Below are 20639 nucleotides of genomic sequence, written 5' to 3' on the forward strand. Positions count from 1 at the left end.
TCCAAACATCCTGTCCATAGGACAAAATGTCCATTATTCTGCTGCTTGCAGTTCACTACTGATCAGCAAAGCAGATGGTTTTTCCTCATGCTGCACATTAAGAACAGGGGGTTCTGGGGGCATGCGTCTCCAGCGGCCCTCATCCCCATGCGTGTATCGGGGAGAGGATATTCCGGGAAGACAAGCATGTGTACAAGAGGCCACGTGTAACACAGCCCAGTATGAACGTATTCAGTCTGAAGATGCATCAACAAATGCAAAGTTCTGAGTTGGTTAGGGTTGTTGATACGGTTACAAGTGACAACATGTTGGTTGGCAGAGGCCCTCTGCAGTAGCTGGCCTACTGTGCCAATGTAATGGTATGATTGAAATAAAAAACAAAAGGAGGCTACATTTCTTTTGGGTCCCAGTGCCTGAATACAACCCAAGATAAGGTTTCCTTTCTTTAAATACTCACCAGTTCACCAAAATGCTTCATGGCGTACTCCAGAACCCCTGATGCAGCTTCTGGCTGCTGTAATTTATTGTTGATGCTGCAAGATGTGACAAAAGCAAAGACAAGCTTTTAGACCAATTGGAAGACAAAACTTGGAATACCTACACTTGGGGAAATATCTGGTTCAATATGTGGATGCAGTTTGTTTAGTAGTTACAAAATTATTTTCATGAATTCCACATCCTTGTGAGTGATTACACAGGTACATCCAAGTAGATGTTGAATGTCTAACTGCCCAGAAGTCCTTTACGCCCCACTATGTAATGTAAATGCCTCGCACTGAAGTCTGTGTTGCTGCCAACTCCACAGTTGACGTCGGTGGCTTTCCTTTTTCAGATCAACCGTGTGGGCAACAACAAACCAGTGTATGAGTCAGTGGTGCAGACACGAGTTTGTGATCCTTCACCGGCTGTAACATAGAACCCCGGGTTTCTCCGGGGTTGAGAGACAAGTGTGTCCCTGAACCATCATTCTGCCTTCAAGAAAAGTAACTTACCCAACAATGCAAACTAAAAAGTCTGCTTCAATGCATTTTGACAATGTAGAATAAACGTTTCCTCTTTCAGCAAGGTGTTTATTGTGAAAACGAAACGCACCTTTAGACATGTGTCACGCTTGTTCGACAAATGATGTGTTATCTGTCAGGACACCACCATTCCCGTTTGTACACCCTCCACTCTCCCGCGACGCCACCACATCTGGAAACACTCGTATGAACCGCGAGTCTATTATATTTCCTCAACTGCAAAACCCTTGTGCAGGCACGGCCAATACATCTGTAAAATGTAGCGTTTGAAGAGGACTGGTATGCGGTGGAGTTCTTGAGGACAGCAGGGGAAAGTTGATGAAGGATACTCGAGTATACATATGTCAGAAACCCGGTTGGACGTGGGGTAAAGGCCAGGAAATGTGATGAGATGGCACAGCAAGTGGTCATGTCAAAGCTCGGGGAGCTGCTGGTGCCGCCCTGCGTGGTGACACGTAGAATAACAACAGGAGCTATCTTGTACATAGTTGGAAACAGAAGACAATCTGACCACTGGACCACTCAAGACTCAATGCTCCGAGCTGCTAATCATGTGCCAATACATGTCCCAGGAAAGACTTAATGCAACCAAGGATGCACTGATTCTCTCCTGATACTGATAAGAATCCAAAGCCGGTGCTGTTTTTAATTTTAAAATGTAAAATCTGAGTGAAACTGATCTTATCTACATATTGTCCTTTTTAATACTTCTGTTTAATGGAATTTTGCAGTTTATAAATCACAAAATCAGCAGATAAAATAATAATTTCAAAAATAAATAAAAAGTAGCCCTTAGTTGGACTTCTACAATGTTACTCCAAGCCAAGCAGGAGTCAGGCTATGAACTCTCCCAGTCTGGTATTTGGGTTAGGTCGTCACAGTCAAATGCCTCCCGACACTTTCCAATCTATTCGCGTTCCCTTTCAATGTGAATTAGATTCGTCAAGCTTCAAGTAAAACAGAATCTCTCTTGGCCATCTTTAATGACACGGTGGCACCGCTTTCCTCCAGCTGAGGAGAATGAGCCGCCCAGCCAACAGCAGTAGAGGAGACCACATTACAGATTTCATCCAGCCACACTGCGTCCCCCCGGGTCTCAATCCCAACGAGGCAATAACAGGAAGGGGTTCGTCATATTATTCATGTCACTGATGGATTCAAAGATCTCCCAAAAAGTCTGAAGGCTTGGCATCATTTTTTAACTCCAAGTGTTCATAAAACAATTGCCAAGACGGTAACTAACCTCACACATGGATCCGGTGGATCTTTCAGCCGTGTGAAGTAGCTTCAATCACGTATGTATGTTACAGAAATGTGTTGTGACAATAGCGGAGCCTTGTATCTTGTAACCCTTTTCTTAAATGAGAGCTTGACTGAGCATGCCACATGGAATGACCATCCAGTAGCTATAAGCACTTATCCTTTAGCAATTAGTGCTAATTACTGCACCAGCGGCTCTACGTGAAATATTAAAGTTATAGGCCAGGAACAAGAATATGACAGCTCTGTTGAAGTGAAACTGAAGTGATCTTAAAATAACTGTATAGCAGCTACAACAAGATCTTTGGAAATGAAATACAAGTTCTAAGATCTATCACAAGCCAAACAGTGGCGCAAGATATCCTTCATGTCTTTTGGTCTTGCGTGACAATCAATATGTTAGTTTCACACACTGTAGTACTTGAAGTGACAGGGGGGGTGCAAGACTTCAGGATCGGACGGAAATCGAACTAGACAGAACGCCATTGTGTAACAAAGTGAGCTCATTTGAGTAAATAAGCATTTGTCTATGACTCTCGTGAGGCCTGATGGAGTGCCACGCATTCGGCAACTCATTAAATAACTATCCCCACTTCATTAAACACAACTACTCATCCAGTATTTTGGATAACACTTGACGATAACACGCGGGTATGTTGTGTATACTTTTTAATTCCAATTGGACCAACAAATTACTACCTGTTGTCAAATAATCAAGTCAGCACCAGATGAACAAAGCGCCGCCGAGGCCTCCGCGTCCCCCCGCACACAAGATGCCGAGGTATGCTAAAGCTGCCCAGATGTGGCTTCATCCGAGGAGACGAATCAGAATGAGGGCTTTCTCTCCTGCGGACCCTGGAGATTTCATTGTCCCTCAGCTGAAGCCATCTGGCTGCCAGCTCCGAGCATACGGAGTCTAAACACAACCAGATGACAAGGCTCACGTAATGTTCTCCTCAAGCAGAAACTCCGTCAAAGTATTAGCAAGCATAAAACTTCCTTCATATCTCTCTCTCTCTCTCTCTCAAGTCGGGAGATAATCAATACCGGTTCATAAATGCACAAGGCAGCCAGACGCTACAATGTAAACACAACAAAATAGCCTGAGAGTGAATTAGATAATGTATTCTACGGGACACATGCAGACCCTAGAACTACATTTGGCCGAATACAGAAAGAACAGTATGTCTTTCAGCTTGCTTTATGAGTGCAAACTTTTATATTTATTGCCCCCTCTATTACAAAAACAGAGCTCTGCATCATTGCTATTCAAACTTCTCTGACCTGAGGAGAAAGACAAACAATCACCTTAGACAGACTCATACCGGGTGTTTTTCTTTTTAAGCTATAAAACATTTGAAGCGGTGGCATATGTTTCGGGCATATTTTAAGCAGAAATGTTGACTGAATCTTTCAGATGGGTCGAGGCACGCTGAAACAAATCACTTACACTCTACTCGAGTGACTGAACCAGCATGTGTGCATTAGATTCTGATGAATACAATGCATTTAGCCACGATTACCTTGGGTCAGAAAGCACCAGTAGGGAGTTTCTTTTTATATGTTAAACTCTTGAAAGAAAATCCCCTCTACTCCATTAAAATAATCCATAAACCCCATCTCAACTACTCTAAAGTACTTTGGCTTCTTCACTGAAAGGAGAGAGCATGATCTCTGAGGAAATTGCAGATATTTCCCCTCAGAGAGGATAAGATGTACAGGGGTCTCACAGAGAGGAAAAATGGAGTCTCACTACTGGATCTAATCTAATCTAATCAGGAAGATAGCCACTTGATCCTGGCTGATTGTTTGGGCCCTTTGCTTGCCAAGTGCCTCCATTCCTTAGTGTTGAACACAATCATGTCAAAATGGGATTGGCTATCTAAACACTGTTCAAGTAAAAGCTGAATCAAGGTCCATTAAATTGATTCACTTTTTGGGGTATTTCTTAAAAACACCTCATAATAGTGGCTATCAACAGGTATATAATGGAAGTACATTGATTCCCCACTGAAGATATGTATACTGACATCTGTTCTGCAGGTTTCTCATTAGGTGCAAGTTAAGAACATATAATTATTTTACCATACATTTTTGTTTTTTTGCATATGCAAAAAAACAAAATGTATGGTAAAATAATTTAAACATATGTAGTTAAATATCACAAATCATGACGTGAAATCACAAATCATGACGTGAAATCACAAACGTAGACCACATGTGACTTTGGAAAAAGTCTGCGAGGACAAAGTTGTTGAAATTGCAATGAAGGAAGCTAGTTGAGTTGGGCAAGAAGTCACTTTAGTCACTTTACGAGAGAGAGAAAAAGCTGCCCATACACATAAATAAATATTTGGTTCATAGTTTGATTTTGTTGAAGCTGCCTGGAGGCATGAATTCTGGACACACCAAGTAGGCAAAGTCCCTCCATGTGACCGAGGCTTTGCCGAGACAGCAGCTGATTAGCCGGTCCATTTCAGTGGCAGATCTTTCACACCACTGAGCCTTACGTTCGCTCCACACTGAGCTGCCCGACGCATCTTTTGCCTCTGCGCCGAAGGAACTGTTCATCCGTGGGGCAGCCAAAATGCAATCAACGATCTTCCCAGGCAGAATGAACCCAACTGTCTGGCACCTTGGGGGGAGTTCTTTCCAGTGAATACAGATGAGAAACGCGCGGAGCTAGAGTTTCACGACGCTGCTTAACAAACACTTCCCAAGGCATTTGGGCACGAGAAGGCCATTTTGAGAAATTTAAAAGGAAATAAACATCCAATCCGAGATTTGGATCCAATCTGAGTTTTTTTTACAAAACAACAATTTATTTTTTCTGGCTAACAGGTGGCACAAGTATGAGAAGTAAATCCTCAAATACCTAAAACACAGATACACACAAATAGCAGCTATAAAGAAACTGAATAAATGAAGCTGTCACACTTGAATCCTGCGCCCTTGTTGATATTGGAGCTTTGAGGTGGAGGCATTTTCAAATTCAAGAAGGCAAATCAGTATCAAATTTCAAATTAACACTGCTTATGGAGTGTTGGAACTGGAGCAACACCTACATTTCCACAAGATTCATGGTCTTCCAAGCACATAAAATAATATTAAGACAGCCCATTCCCTAAAACTCTTCTTCTTGGGGAAATGGTTTGCTTCCAGAGACTCTCCTTTGTTCACTAAATCACAGCGACCAACGTGGCATGAACTAGCTTTGTTTTCCTTCTCCGTCCAGAAATAAACCAACAATCCCACTCAGTCAGGGGCAATTAGAAAGTGATTGGCATTAATGGGCCCAAAAGATTCCTATTTTTTTAGCTGGGTATTATTTTTAGCAGCATGAGCTGAGTTTTTAAGGCAGGAGAGGCAGATGTATTTCTATAACCCCTTTCAAACAAATCAACACGCTTGACCTAAGGCAAAGACATTTTAACATTTGAGAAGAAGTCGAAGGAAATGAAAATAAATAATTTAAGTAGAAAGAGAAAAGAACCCCGGTCAAAATAACACATGTTGAAGTATGAAAATATCCAACCTTTGGTACAGATTAGTTATGTAATCAATACGGCTGATGGACAGACGTCCTACATCTCACCATCATCAAACCAGTTGAAGCCCAGAGACTTTGATAAATGTTTCAACATAACCATAACCATCTTTCATTCAGATATCTTAACAGACCACATTGTGTCTGAACGGAGCTAAATCCTAAACTTCAAATACCTGAAACACGACATACATCTTCCAGGCTGGCGTGCGCACATCTGCTATGGAAATAAAGAGCGGCATGTTGTCACCGCCGAATGCAGGTCTCGACCTCTGCGTGCCTTAAGAAACAGAAGAGCATCACTGCATGGGATAGGCACGGACGCACAGGAAGGGGGGTTACCTCACCCGCTTCCTTCCACATTGCCCTGGGACGTGTGCGGCTAACGCCGGGCTGAACTCATCTCTGACACCATCTGACTAGCCCTTTGTCTCTCGCTCCTCCGACAAACGTCAAGACAAGAAGGTGGTTGTTTCACGGCCGAGCAGATGAGGAAACACTTAGTGTCCCTCAACTCCAAATTACTTCCTCGAAATGACCAGAATCAGCTTTCTCACTGAAGCTCATCATAAAGCTTAGTACTAATGTGGCATTGTACACAGGAAAAGGGCAAATGAGACGTTATTTACTTGGTGACGCAAATAGTGAAAAATTAAAAAAGAAAAAGAAAATGTCCCTGTTGAAATGGTATACAGTACGTAGAGAAAACAGCTCGATCGTCCATCGCATCATTTCCCGACATTCTTCTGTTTTTCTTTTTCCTCAAGGAAGTTAGGCGTGTTCAGGGGCCATGGAGGAATCAGCCGGAGAAACCATTGGGCCCGTGTTTACACCACTCTATCAACACACTGGGACACCCCTGCAGAATGTGTCTCCTGGGCGCTTCACCTTCAGGTCAAGGGGCCAACAGAGGAAAGGTGTCTCCAGTGGCCCCCCCCAACCCCCACCCCACGCTACCTCATTGGAATGCTGCTGTTGCTTGGTGGACAAAGAGATCCGTATACTATGCTAAGTCTTATGAATTATACAGGCATATTGACTACGTTTGTCAGTGAAAGTAACCATTAAATACTTCCAAATGAAAGATGCCACTTGTTTCACATGTTTATTTTTGCTTCCTTCTGTTGTAATTGAATCATGCAAGAATTGATTTGTCAACAATGTAAGTAAGTAAGATTTATTTATAACGCGCTTTTCACAGACATTAGTCACAAAGTGCTTAACAGGAGCGGAATTACAAACATAAATAACACAATGTTACTATACAAGGGCCAATCATTTACAATGGGGTTGAGTGCGGTTGTCTCATTTGAACCAAAGGAATACATCAGAGTCACAAAGCAGCAATTCCATGGTTTTTAAATTCATTGAAAGTAACAGTTTTCAGGTTAAAAGCCTGAGATCTCTCTCATACCAACCCAAATATAACACTTCATGTTTAGCCAAAAACAACGGAACCCTTCAATGGTTACACAAGTTGTTTTGGTTTTCTGTCCCGTGACACAACAATTTTAACATCCCGGTGTCACGAAACGTCTCCCTGAAGAAGTGCCACGCGGTCAACTGTGCATACACAAAGCTATTCTAAAGCTACCCCCCCCTCCAGTACCGATTGTCCCAGTTCAACTGGTTTGTAGTCGACTAGCATACGCGGTGCGACAACAGACTCCACCTGGTAGCCATCACCGGCTTAAGCCACCAGACCTCTCCATGGCCTGCCAGCGCATGAAGCCTGCCTCAGAGCGGGATACCCCGGTGCATATTGTCTCCTTCATTATGGAAAATATGGAACAGTTTATTTCACTCCTATACGTGACCAGGTTTAACCGAGTTGCAGATCATTATCCATTGTATTATTTCCAAGGCAAGTCGGCTACTTGCCTTATGTGTCTCAAATGAAGGTAACACCCATCCCGTGGTCATTATACAAAGAATGAGGGGGGTTGGATTTCTATTTCAATTTAAACGGAGCTAATAATTAAACTAGTCTGTGAGTAAATAACCACCAATACCAGATCAATTTCCCAAATCTTACATTCAGAAACAACATGGTCCTTCAAATTAAATAACAATCATAAAGTGAAGTTAATGATTTAAAAATCAGGTGCAAGCACTTTAAGGAGAATATAACACATGCAATAAGCCAAAGCAAAACCATTTGTACAATTCAAACTGAGGCTCTTCTGTTGCGGGCAGAGCCGACAGGTGGAAGAGGTTACTTTTATTAAAGATTATGTAATTCAAAGTTTTGAGATAGAAGCCCTGGAATCCACTGGCTCCTGCTCTCACCTCCCCCCTTTCCTGTAATTGAACCCATGAGCGCTCCGCTGACAGCTTGGCCCCGGTGGTCACCGTTTGATTACAAAACGTTTTTCCAGTGTGTTTTAGGGAAACCTGTGAGAATGTTCTGATTAAAAAAGAAATAACTCTTTGTTTTGTCAGCCCGCACTTATCAAAGATAGATGACAGCTGCAATTAGCGCAGCGGGGTTTCGAACTCGTCTCGCGGGGTAAAGGAAAAAATCTGTTCAATGAAATGTGCGGGCTTCCAGAGGAAGTCATATAAAGAAAGGGGGCTTTGGTTAAAGCTTAGCGAATACCTCTAATGTTAAGAGGAGCCATGCATTCTTCAGACAGAGCCTGGCGAGACATAGTTAGAGGGCGAATGCTGTTTCAAGAAGCTGTTTTGAAGGGGGAAAACAGCGTGATGCTAAACATATAAAACAGCATCTGAATGACAGAGTCCAGGCCCAGAGGAAAGTGATGCCGCTGGGATGCATTGCTGGAGAGTGAGATGTGACTCACAGAGCAAAGAGAAAATCCAGGAGGCCAAATTATCCACCTTTTTCCAAAAGGAACTGATGCACATCAATGACTTCGGGTTAGGATTCAAAGGGAGGTCAGCAGGCACTACCCGCCATCAAACATGACGTTATTAACGTAACGTTACTAGTTAGAAACATTCTAACTGAGGAAATATTTAGAAAGGAGCTTAAGTGAAAATGATTAAGAAAAAATGAAGAAAACATTCAGATGTCTTTTAAAGTGAGGGACCAGTAAATGTCTTTGTTGGCAGCAGAGTTGGAACTAGTGATCATTGTAACTCAATTATATTTATCATATCACCACAACGATCCTTATCCTAACTTAATTACCTTTCTCTCTGCTAGATATTAACTTTAGAATAGAAGGGAAAGGTAAGACCGGGAGAACCTAGCCTGCGGTTAGGTTCTTGTGACTGAGCCACAGAAATATTGACCAGAACATGACGGAGAGCTGCTGTTCTTGTGTTTTTGAGAAATGTGGGTAATCTAGAGGAGGATCGCGTTCATGACCTAATGAGACAGAATTTGTCCAGCAATTAAAGACATTGCCGCAAACTAAACATGAAGGCAATTATGTTTGTATGAAGACAACAAATGGCTTATTACTCCCATATGCGTCTTACCAATCAAACAATACAGGAAACTAAAAGCAAATGTCAACATAAAACAACAAAAAAAAGAGAAGTAAATGGAAAATTGCAAAGCTGTGACCAGTTGTGAAAAAAAAATAAAAAATGTCCGGTAACATTCAAGGAGCTGGAGTTGTACAAATCCAAATGTTGAAAATCAAAGCAATAACAGACCATGTCATAACTACGTAATCATTTTGGAATTTGCGCTCCGGACCATATTTTCCGTGACACAAAGATGATGCTGAGCAGAACAATCACAACTCCACTTGTTTGCCGGACCAAGTGAGTGAAAGCAAGGGTCACCTGCCAAACATTTGGCAGCACAGACACAAAAAAGCATTGTATCATCCATGCACACTAGATATTGTTCAAAAACTTGACAGGGTACATTTGAGGCTAATACATTGGTCTTTAAAGGCTTAAACAGAGTATTCATTGCTGTGGTTTCACACTTAAAGTTCAACTTTTTTTTCTCCTCTATGAATGTGGAAACACCTGAATCCCTGCCTTTTCCAGACACTCCATTAGTGTGTATAAGAAGAAGGGGAAAGCCGTAAAGTTGAAGTAAATACTGACAGGAATGTCCTGGTCCAGCCATGTCTCAGTTAGTATTACGCACAACTCCCTGTATTTAGAGCATACTTTGACACTTCATCATGGCAGTTCATCTATTTTAGCATGGCAATGATCACACATGGCCGAGTGTCATAAAAGTCATGCATGATCTGTTGTCAATGCCGAAAGGCACACACCCATCCCCCCACAAATCCCCACCGACTAAACCTTTGGCCTGATCTCCAAAGGCATCTCCGCTAAGTTGGCAGGGCTGGCAGCTCCTCGGGGGAAGCTGGGATGAGATAGAAATTCCAGAGAATCAGAGATTCGAGAGAGCGTCTCTGATGTCTGACACTGCAAAGGTGTTCTATTCACGCCCCAGACAGGGATTGGCATGTTACTCATTTTAAAGGAGAAGATGAGCCAAAAATCAGGAAGTTTGCAAACACCGTCATTGGGCCACACAAAACGCAGCACATTCAGCGGCAGGTTGTAAATGGCGAAACACTTCCCCCGGCTGCTTTGTGTCTTCCACTATTGTAGGTGTTGTAAATTTGGCCCCGACCAACGAGCATTCAAGTGCATGTGAGTGTTTAAGAACAATTATTGTTTTATTTCCAGCTCTGGTAGGGTTGCATAAAAAAATGAAAATATTATTAATATTAATGGGGCTTTCCTTTCCCATGCTTCCCATATTTTTCTACTAAAATCATTATTAAATAGATTCTGCGGTGGTAAAGCAACATGGAAACCAATCTCAGTGTTGTGTGTGTCATAACGCAGAGAGGAAAATACAAGCAGCCTTCTGTTATTCTCCAAAGCCATACGAGTATCACCTCATTCTGTTGTTCTCCAGTGGGTAACAGTATACCAGTTTAGCTACTTAAAAAAATGCCGTGCACGTGTGATGGCAAAAACGTTAAGCCTTTACACATGTAGACAGCATACTCAGACGTTGTCCTCTCCTGAACAAATACTTTCCGCTTAATGGAAACTGCATTTTGGCCTCGTGTTATCCTGGAGATTTCACTGAGCCGTCCTCCTCGTATCAACACCCTTTTGAAATGTGAGGCTCTGTGGAAAACAAGCCTGTTTCAACATCTGCCAAAAAAAAGGGGAGCATCAATAGAACACTTAACCTACAATTAAGAGTGCTTAGTGACTTCACTCACCTCTTGGCATGTGAAGACCCAATTTAATGAAGAAAAGGTTGGCCTCGGGGATATAGTAAAATCCCTCATTAACGGGGTAATTTAGGTGTGAAGACAGGGAAGGAAATTACATACTGTTTTAAAGCCTAAAAATGTTGTAACAATGTTTTTCGTACAGCTAACTAAACGACTTTAAAAGGCAAAGTATTCGAGAGTTTGCTTTTCCGCATTGCACGAAGCGGCTTGTGCCTGGAAGCACAGAGCGTTCGGACGGTAGCCTTTGTGTTGTTTCCTCGGCTCCATATGTTGCCCCTCCAGGCAGAGGCAAAAAACACCGCCCAGTAAACCCTCAACACCTGACGGAGAGAGGAGAAACGTGGTCAAAACCCTCTGTGGAATGAGTGAAAGTAAGACGAGGGGAGGGGTAGAGGGGGGAGGAGGCAGGGGGGGGCCCTCCACCCCCCGAAGGTTGGAGAGGGTCAGCGGTGACTGGTGCACGCCGGGAGGGAAGGGGGAGGACCCTCGCACAAAAAAATATTTAAGATGTTCAGGCAGAGGAGGGCTTCACTGAGGGAAATAAGACAGAGCCTGGGAGAGCCGTTGGTTTAAAGAGGAGTTCCAACTCAACTGAGATTTCCAGCAAAAGGCCTTCTACGGGGACAGACTACTTCCAATCACAGACCGCACGCAAAAGACTCGTGAGAATCCAGAGCTTTTTTGCACAGACAATGGCAAAAGTGAATTTGATCGTAGTGGCTCTGGGGGTCACGCTGCTCCTGCTGGCAGAGACGTGGGCCCAGAATCCCAGGAAGAGGCTGGCGCCTCCGAAGCCTCCCAAGGCTCAGTGCTGCGATGACGTGCGCTCTCTCAAGGTGCAGGTGGCCAACCTGACCAGCATCCTCGAGGAGATAAGTCGCAAGCAGGAGACGGACTTGATGAGCATTATGCGGCAAGTAATGGATCTGGACAAGCAGAACCGGCAGCAGGAAGCCCGGGTGACGGAGGCCGAGAGCAAGTACTCGGAGATCAACAACCGCGTGGAGATCATGCAGCTGCAAACCCTGCAGTCTGCCACCCAGACCTCCTCAGGTGAGCATCAACGCTCTGTAGAAGCTGTTTAGCAGAGTAGGGAGTAAATGTGTGCAGATGGTTGGCGTTGCATTGCATGAATAAGGGTCCGCTTAACTGGTGATTGTTTTTGCGAAATTGAATTCACATGAAAGCAATTTACATACAGAAAGCAGACCCGGAGAGAGTCTGTAAAGTCTTCACACGTGGAGAAAAACAGATCCGTCAGTGACTCCATCGCATATTTGAGCACCCTGCCTCTTCGCTCTCTTTAGCCAGCTGTTGTCAAATACACACTCCTAGAATTATTTCCACATGTGGACAAAGACTTTAGATATGACGGAACTTAAAGTGTACCGTCCGTCTACCAACCGTCTCAGTCTTGCTTTAAATTTAAATCACTTTTAGTTTGACTGTCTTATTTCCATTCAGGAGAGCACTCATTTTGAATTGAAAAGACAAACTCTAGTAAATAACGAGCCATCATTTCAGTTGATTGAGAGTACCTAAACTTTCCAAAAACAGTCCTCAAATAGGCCAAGACACTATACATTTATTTCAGCTGTGAAGAACTATAATCAGCCTCATCCATTGCTTCGGAAAGAGTCTCAGAAAACTGCCGTGAATTGGTTGTGAGGCAGATTACAGTGCCGCTCTCTAAAGCATTCATCTGGAGCTTGAGTCCCATCTGTCAATAAAGAGCTCCCACCGAAGCCAACCATCTCCGACGTTCAGCTCAACTTTAACATGCCACTAATCAGCGCTGGCTGCCGCAGAGAGGTTAACCAGGCATGACGTACTTTATTTTATTCCAATAGCCTCAACTGTGTGGTCGAGCAGGGCCGCGTCCATGTCACTGGCAGAGGGAATACAGAGGCCTGCTCTTAAAGCTGGAGTAAATTAGAGACAGGAGGGCAGAACAGGAAGGGACGCAAAGATTAGAAGAAGCCGAAGGTTTCCATCTCTTTTCACACAGACTTTTTTTAAAGCATTGGGCTCAGTGCTCTGTAGTGATCTCATAGCCCCATTAATGGCATCGCCATACTCTGACGGGAGTGAAAGAGGAGAACTTTGCAAAAATCAGAGCCATGACTCCACTCCGTTTTGATCTATTTCGATTTTAGTTGGGGTAAAGGTCATTTTTTCATCTGCCCGATCACTCAGATATCCATAAAGCTTTTAGAATTTATGACACTGGCATTTTTAAAACTGCATATGGTTTTATCATAACTGAAGAGATTGTGGTTTTTTTTGTTCTCCAGATGCCATATATGACTGCGCATCCCTGTACAGCAAGAGCTACAAAATCTCTGGCGAGTACAAGCTGCCTAAAGATGAGTTTCTGGGGACACCTGAGCTGAGCGTAAGTTGCACTTCAGAGCTGTGTGGACCGCATGCCGTCTTTGTTTGGTGGTGCGTATTGTGAGGCATCTGCACTCTATTACATTTTGATGAATACTTTCAGGTCTTCTGCGATATGGAGACGAAAGGAGGCGGTTGGACTCTGATCCAACGGCGCAAAGTCGGCCTAACATCATTCCACCGGGACTGGAAGCAGTACAAAAACGGATTTGGATCGATCCGCGGAGACTTCTGGCTCGGCAACGACCACATCTTCCGTTTAACAAGGCAGCCCAGTGTGCTCCGGATTGAGATGGAGGTACGTGTTGGAAAACATGGCGCTCGTGTAAGCTTGGGGCCGAGATGCCAAAGAGCAAGAAAACGCGTAAAACGGTGCAGAAACCACTTCACGGCCAGAAGTAAAAGGGCCTCAACCCAATTTGTTCCTACGGGTACCGAGAGTTAGAAAATAATTAATAATTCAAACTGATATTCTCCAGGCTCTATAACCGCTCTCTAAATCAAGTCGTATATCTTTTCCCACGCAGGACTGGCAGGGAGAGACGCGCTACGCTGAGTACGGCTTTTTCACCCTGGGCAATGAGCTGAACAGCTACAAGCTCTTCCTCGCCAACTACAGTGGGAACGCCGGAGACTCGCTGCGCTACCACAACAACACCAACTTCAGCACCATCAAGAAGGACAATGACAAGTGTGTGGATGACTGTGCGTCCCTGCGCAAAGGTAAATGATGATGTTTCATTTACATTACAGGTACACATTTCCCCTCTCCCATCAACATAAAGTCTAAATTATCTTCCCCTCGTCTCCTTCCAGGTGGCTACTGGTACAACTGCTGCACTGACTCAAACTTGAACGGCGTCTTTTACCGCTACGGTCAGCACATTACGAAGAACCCAGATGGGATCACTTGGTACGGCTGGCACGGGTCCAACTACTCCCTCAAGAAAGTGGAGATGAAGGTCCGGCTGGTGGATTTTCGACCATAAGTGCTTCAGCTGTGTGCGCTGGACCGCGACGATATGCATGAATGCTGAGCGATCTCACTAAATAACCTGTTCAACCAAATTGTGGCCTTCCCTCGACTGCGAAAGGAATGAAAATGTAGTTTGTGACGGTCTGGTTACGTCTCAGTCAGATGAATGTGTCATGTTTGTTGTCATGTTTGATTGTAAATTGTAGTTAATTTTGTGTATTTATCAGTAAAAAACAAATATTTTATTTTTCAAATGCTTTAATAGATGCTCTTTTACCACTGTCCCGTAAGGGTGACTGGATTTTGATTCCTTCTCTCGTTTGTCTTGAAAGCACTAGGATGTATTTTTTAGTTAACACAAGTAACACATGTAAGGATCGTAGCAAGAATCCATCCAGAGTGGTCAGGTTCAGGTATAAATCATTAAGGACTGGTAGGAACGAATACAGAAGAGGGATCTTTGGGAGTTGCTGGAATGGGATCAACCACCGAAGGCATTTCCTATGAATTAAGCTGCCTTTTATTGTAAAACCCTAACCATTGATGATGGAAATGTGTCATTTGTAAAGTGTGTACAGCTCTGTAATTACATTGTTTTATGTGATAGAAAATAAACATATTTTTTAAACGAAACATGTCTCATGCAGGTCATCCAACATTCCTCTCTTCACAGGTTGAAATGTATCAACGTCTAACGGCAAAACAAAGTCTCGTGTCCATTCGTGTCCAGTAATAGCAACACATTTGCCTCTGACCCTTCGGTCATCTGCTGACATATTGCCCAAAGGTCCCAGTGCACCTTAGCTAAACGCAGGAATGAAGATCACACACACACACTCTGTTCTGCCAGCGAGTTGAATGCCTCTAGCTTTACTACCTTGAAAACAATAATGCCCTTTTGCTACGCTCTGAAACAACGAATTCCTTTGAGCATTTAAATACCTTACAGCCAGGGAGCACTGCCTATACGGGCTCGGTGGAAGGCTTCGTGAAAATTCTCTTCCTTTAACAAGGTGAGACAGTCGGGGGTAAACATCTAATTAAAGCTGGACGTTTATCTCTACCCTTAGAAGGAAATGACCACAGGGGAATGAAGGACAGGACCTTTGGATGGTGACAAATGACCTACTCTTTCTATTCTAGTGTTTAAAAGTATTCAAACTTGTGACCCCAACAACAAAAGCAGACCTTGAACCGTGGTGGACGGTGTAAAGGCAACGCACTGCACGACGCACTGAGGAAACCACGCTGCTGCAAAGGGAAGTTATGGTTACTTTTCCTGGAGAGTTAAACTTCGGCGAATAGGGCGGCCAAGAGTTGCAGTTATTATTTGATGAAGATAAGTGTAAACTAAGGTGAATGTGACTTGACCTCTGGGTATTAAACCCAAAAAATTGTGTGGAAATGGATTGTACTAAGGGTTATCCAAATATTGTAGGAAACACATTGGATTTATTGTGTGTATTTAAAAATTGGTTCATGTGATTCCAGTATCTTATGTTCACCTCACTTTCACCTGGAACATAGATTTTATATAAAGGGTTAATATGGTGGAAGATAGTACGGCTTCAACTTATGGGTAAAACTATAGGCTACATTTTGAGATGTTGTTGAACTGTTGTATTCCTGCTATTAACATAAATATATAACCCTATACACATTATTATACGTATAAGGTGAATGAGGTGTTCTTTCACCCTGTCAGGTGTAATCCACACATCCGAAGGGAAACCAAGGCAGCACATTGCACTAGACTGTACAAGTGTTCCTGCTATTGTGTCCACCCCGGTCTACTCATACATTGAGTCCAACTGACACTTGAGTAGTCCAATAAATGAATACACAAGCTGGTATGAACTGAGATTTTGCTGAACAGTTTGCAGCCATCTCTACAGCTGAATAAACTACACACATACTAAACTTTCCATTTTCCATTTCTAAGCATTTCCATTATGGCTACCCATGTATTATTAACACATGGTCCAGCTTCATCAGCCACCGTGATGATGGAGCCACCAAAGTCATAGTTTCTCTGTAAGTGAAGGAGCACGGATCTATTACAGACCTTTATATTCTCTATCATGCAGCTTCCGCCCCATCATTGCCGTCTACCAGAGACTGTCAAATTGTACAAAATGTAATAAAAACAGAAACAAATTACTTATCCAAGTCAATTGAAAGAGCCTTTATGATGTACCATAACACCATAGGCCAAATGCTCAATTAACAATGTTCCTCTGTTGTTGGGATAAATGGGGAAAATGTGAGCGGCTTCCTGGCTCCGTCCACAGCTACGTGGGCCTGCGAATGTAGTTAGACCACAAACTAATTATTTTGACTTTCTTAAAATCCTTCACACATTATTTATACCAGTTCCAGCTCATAAAATGTGTTCTATTATGAGTGTGTCACCTATTCAGATTGAATTCCCTGAATTTTAACTGAAGGTCCATTTGCGACTATAAAAAAACAATCCCTGACCTACTCGCCCACTCATCTACAAACACGGTGACTCGTCAGGTGCTGAAATAGCAGTGACGATGCCTCCCCGTCATCAAAAAGTGGGCATCAGTTATGAAGGTTTTTGTTTTCTTTCTCTCTGAATAGGGCGGCAACTCAGTAGAGCCAGCTTTACATTGTGCTTTTTTTTTTTTTGCACACCAGCCTCTGGATCTTTTTCTGGGAAATCCTGGAGAGGTGAGAACCAGATGGGGATATTGAAAACACCAGAGTGCCGGCTCCCATCATTCATCATCATCAAGGCTCCTGAGAAATTGAAAACAGGCCCCTGAGAAACAAGTCCAGACACTCGTAGATGAAAAGGAGGCAAGTGTCCAATTAGATGCCTGGAAAACAGATTTTTCCCCGCCGTGCCAAAGGCATAGAAATAAAGAAGGATGAGAAAAAAGGGGATGGAAAAGATGACAGAGGATATCAAAGGCTTAAGGGAAGATATGTGCAATATCATTTTATGTGTATTTATTGGAATAAAAATTGACTTTGAGGGAACGGTTTGTCTTTAAGCAATAACTTGTAATGCAGTAACTGTTTATCACAGGGACACCTGTCAAACCTAGTTTTTGTGACTAGGATGAATCTCCACCAGAGGGAAGAGACCTCCCACCGACACCGATTTATGTTATGATCTCAAAGTTACCGAGAAATGAAGTCCTAACTTTGAAGAAGCTACATATTCCTTATAACTTTAATGAAAATAAAACTGTTAAACTGTGAACCAAAGGAGAACTTACACAAAACCAAACAATGAGTTAGGCTGGAAAAGAAATACACTCATTTCTTATTTGCCCTTTTCATGTAAAGAACAGCTTGCTGTTGTCATTCAAATACTGTGACGAGGACTGCGCTCATCTTCCCACAGTTTTATAAAAGCCATGCTTTTTTTCTCATAAAAATAAAAGGAAGGTTTTCAGACCACCTACCTGATAAGAGCCTCCAGGATGAGAGGAGAAGCCCCTTTCTGAAACTCCAGCTCTTTGTAGTGCAGAGCCTTGGCGTAGGCGCGACACTTGGCAGCTCTCTCGCCAAGCAGCACGATGCCGTTATCGTCTCTGAGGGGCAGAGGGCCCTGGACAAAGGAAACAAAAGTGTGTGAAATAAGTTATTTCCTAAATATAATGAAACTAAATAAAATCTGCTGTCCTCCTTCTGCATTTAGTCGGGTTTGAACTTGTTATTTAACTGTACACTATATTTAAACATACGCTATGATGTGAAGGAATGAAATAAGGAAGCTTTATGTAGTTATTGAGTTTAAGTTGGTGTGGTAACCTAGAGAAAACATCTTATGCCCCTCTTTCCACCGGAAACAGACACTTTATGTCTGTTTCTACTGCAGCCTCCCAGCAGGGGGTGACCCTGCTGAAATAATATATTATGACCCGGCCATGACGGTTCTCTGCCCTCAACGCAACGGCTTCGTCACTAATTAGCTCAACATGTGCGGTCAAACAGAGGGCTCTCGTGAAAGGGTTTCTCTGTTCACTGTGGTTTTAAGTGTTATCGCCTCCTGTTTGTATTTTTAATCACAATGACAGCAGTCAGAATGGTTTCTGCTCAGCTCTCCTCTTGCGACTTTTTGAATTATTACCAAGAAGGATAATGTGGTGCCGTTTTGGGCCCATTTCAAACCTCCAACACACAATCCATTTAAACAACACCTAGCACTGAAAACCACAGTTCGTAGGTTTCCTGACTTGCGGTGAACTGTGGCAACGGTGTCTGCACAGAATACGAGGGCAAACGAGGAGACTTGGTTTCTCTTGTTTTTTTAGCATTGGTAAGTTTCCTGAGCGCCTCTCTGCAGGTTCTGTTATTTGCGGTCATACACTGTTTTTTGTTTTGTTTTGCATCCGACGCACCGTTCGGAATTTTCCGGCAGATGCGTAAATTCAAAACACTGAATGCTTTCACGCGCAACTTAGTGTGAAGATACATTGATGACAAAGAAAAACCTTTAAGTGATCAGAGCCAAGTGAACCATCATCGTTGTTTCCACTCAGACAACACTAAAACAGATGAGGTGTAATTGCTGCTGCGCTGCCAGCTGGAGAGCCGGTACGGTACAGCTAATTTCAAATCAGGTAGTGCATGTAATGTCATGCACATCCACTTGGCATGGACGTTTCGTTCCACAAAGGGGCTGGACAGTTTGTATATATGTATAAAAGCTTAAAAAGGGACCAGTTCTAGCTGAGTCATGGATAGAATAAATAACATCTTACCCTTGTAGATTTATGGTGAGCGGTTTGACATTCAATGAGACAGGAAAAGCTTTTTATACCACCACTTTAAAATGCACGACGTAATATCAAAACTTGAATTTTGAAAACAACTTAAGATATCGACCTGCAAGCTCTCTAATAAAACCAGAGGTGTGCTTCAGCCTGAACTACATCACGGTGATGCTGTGGGTTAAAGTAGCTGCTGCGATTCGATGCTAACCTTGTCGCTGTGCTCCATGAACTCCGCCAGGTTGAGCAGAGTCTGCGTGACCTCCGCGATGTCCTGGGAGGTGAGGGCCAGCTCGATGCTGCGGATGAGCTCGTCCTGCTGGTCCTCGCTCAGCTCGGACCAACAAGACAGGAAGGCCGCGTTGAACAGGTCCCTGTGGACCCAAGGAAACAGCAAAAACACATTCAAAATATGATATTTTGCAAGAACGGTGCCTTAACTGAATTTGGGGGAACGGCAAATCGATAAGTAGCGAGATTAGCTTGCTTGCATTAGCATGGCGATTATGCGATTGTTTTTAGCTGTTGCGGACTATCATGCATGTGGAACGTTAAAAAAAGAAAAATGAAGGAGAAATAAAGGGAGGAGGAAGTGAGCTAGAGCGGTAGACCCAACCTGGCGAGAGGGATGTAGGTTTGGGCCAGAGACCAGCATGATCGCAGGGCTGGAGACGACGACTCCTTGAGCAGGACCACACTCAAACGCCTCAGCCACTCAAGCCAATCGTCTTTGGACACCTTCCTGGCAGCACCCCAAGCCTGTGAAGAGACAGAAATCCTCCATCTCAGCATTCACTGGGAACTACGTGGGTAGTGACACAGGTAATGTGTGCGTGTGTGTGAGCTCATCTGGCTGAGATGGACACATAAATCATTGTTACTGCTTGCGGTGAAACGTTCTTAAAGAATGAAACGGCGTTCTTCCAAAAGATTGCCTCATTTTGAGCGTTTTGATGATGATGGTGGTGGAGAGCCTTGTTGATAACTAGTGACCGTGAAGGCCACAGCATATGATTCACATCACTTTCATATTCATCGAAGCATTCAGTCAGCCCTTGCGTGGGAGCATCTGTGTTCATTGTGTTTCTCCGCTCATTTGTTTGGGTTTGGGTTTTTCATTCATCACTTCTCTGTTGGTCCGTATGTAAACAATCTGCTTGTCCACAAGGCTGCTTCCTGTACACAACCGCAATACAGTCAACAACCACGCCGGTGGAAATCAGCACTGGACATGTGTGTGTTACCCTTCAGCATGAAAGCACCAATGTCAATCACCCCCCTCTGACCTTCTGAAGTGCAGTGGTGCTGACGTGAAGCTTCTTCATAGGCCCCGCCTCCACCGGCCCACTGACCAGAGTGTCGCCTTGGTTGCTACGAAGCTGGCGATTTTGGAAGATTAGAGGGTCCTCTTCCTCCTCGGCCAGAGTATAGCCCTATAATGTAGACACACACACACACACACACACACACACACACACACACACACACACA

The 20639-nt window shown here is 43.5% G+C and overlaps 2 protein-coding genes across 2 annotated transcripts in view; one reads left to right on the forward strand and one right to left on the reverse strand.

Annotated features, from left to right (window-relative positions):
• The window catches only part of mtor (mechanistic target of rapamycin kinase), a 95691-nt gene that overhangs the window by 33582 nt on the left and 41470 nt on the right, over positions 1–20639 (reverse strand). The window contains exons 25-29 of the mRNA XM_031868733.1: positions 20435–20581; positions 19765–19907; positions 19360–19522; positions 17838–17983; positions 458–533 (exon numbers count right to left, since the gene is read on the reverse strand). Coding sequence (XP_031724593.1) covers positions 458–533; positions 17838–17983; positions 19360–19522; positions 19765–19907; positions 20435–20581 — 675 coding nt within the window. The remainder of the gene's footprint in view (positions 1–457; positions 534–17837; positions 17984–19359; positions 19523–19764; positions 19908–20434; positions 20582–20639) is intronic.
• Positions 11572–15007, forward strand: angptl7 (angiopoietin-like 7). Its single transcript, XM_031868885.1, has 5 exons — positions 11572–12080; positions 13322–13422; positions 13525–13719; positions 13949–14144; positions 14238–15007. Exons 1-5 carry the CDS (start codon positions 11720–11722, stop codon positions 14408–14410), a joined length of 1026 nt encoding a protein of 341 aa, XP_031724745.1. The 5' UTR covers positions 11572–11719; the 3' UTR covers positions 14411–15007.

Source organism: Anarrhichthys ocellatus, unplaced genomic scaffold (genome assembly GCF_004355925.1).
Source record: "Anarrhichthys ocellatus isolate YVR2014 unplaced genomic scaffold, GSC_Weel_1.0 scaffold44, whole genome shotgun sequence".
Lineage (NCBI taxonomy): Eukaryota > Metazoa > Chordata > Actinopteri > Perciformes > Anarhichadidae > Anarrhichthys > Anarrhichthys ocellatus.

Excerpts from the sequence above, each read along its gene's own strand:
- angptl7 (XM_031868885.1), top strand. The coding sequence starts at position 11,720 with ATGGCAAAAGTGAATTTGATCGTAGTGGCTCTGGGGGTCACGCTGCTC. Across the intron at positions 12,081-13,321 it reads TGCCACCCAGACCTCCTCAG|ATGCCATATATGACTGCGCA; the intron begins GTGAGCATCAAC and ends TTTGTTCTCCAG. Across the intron at positions 14,145-14,237 it reads CTGTGCGTCCCTGCGCAAAG|GTGGCTACTGGTACAACTGC; the intron begins GTAAATGATGAT and ends GTCTCCTTCCAG.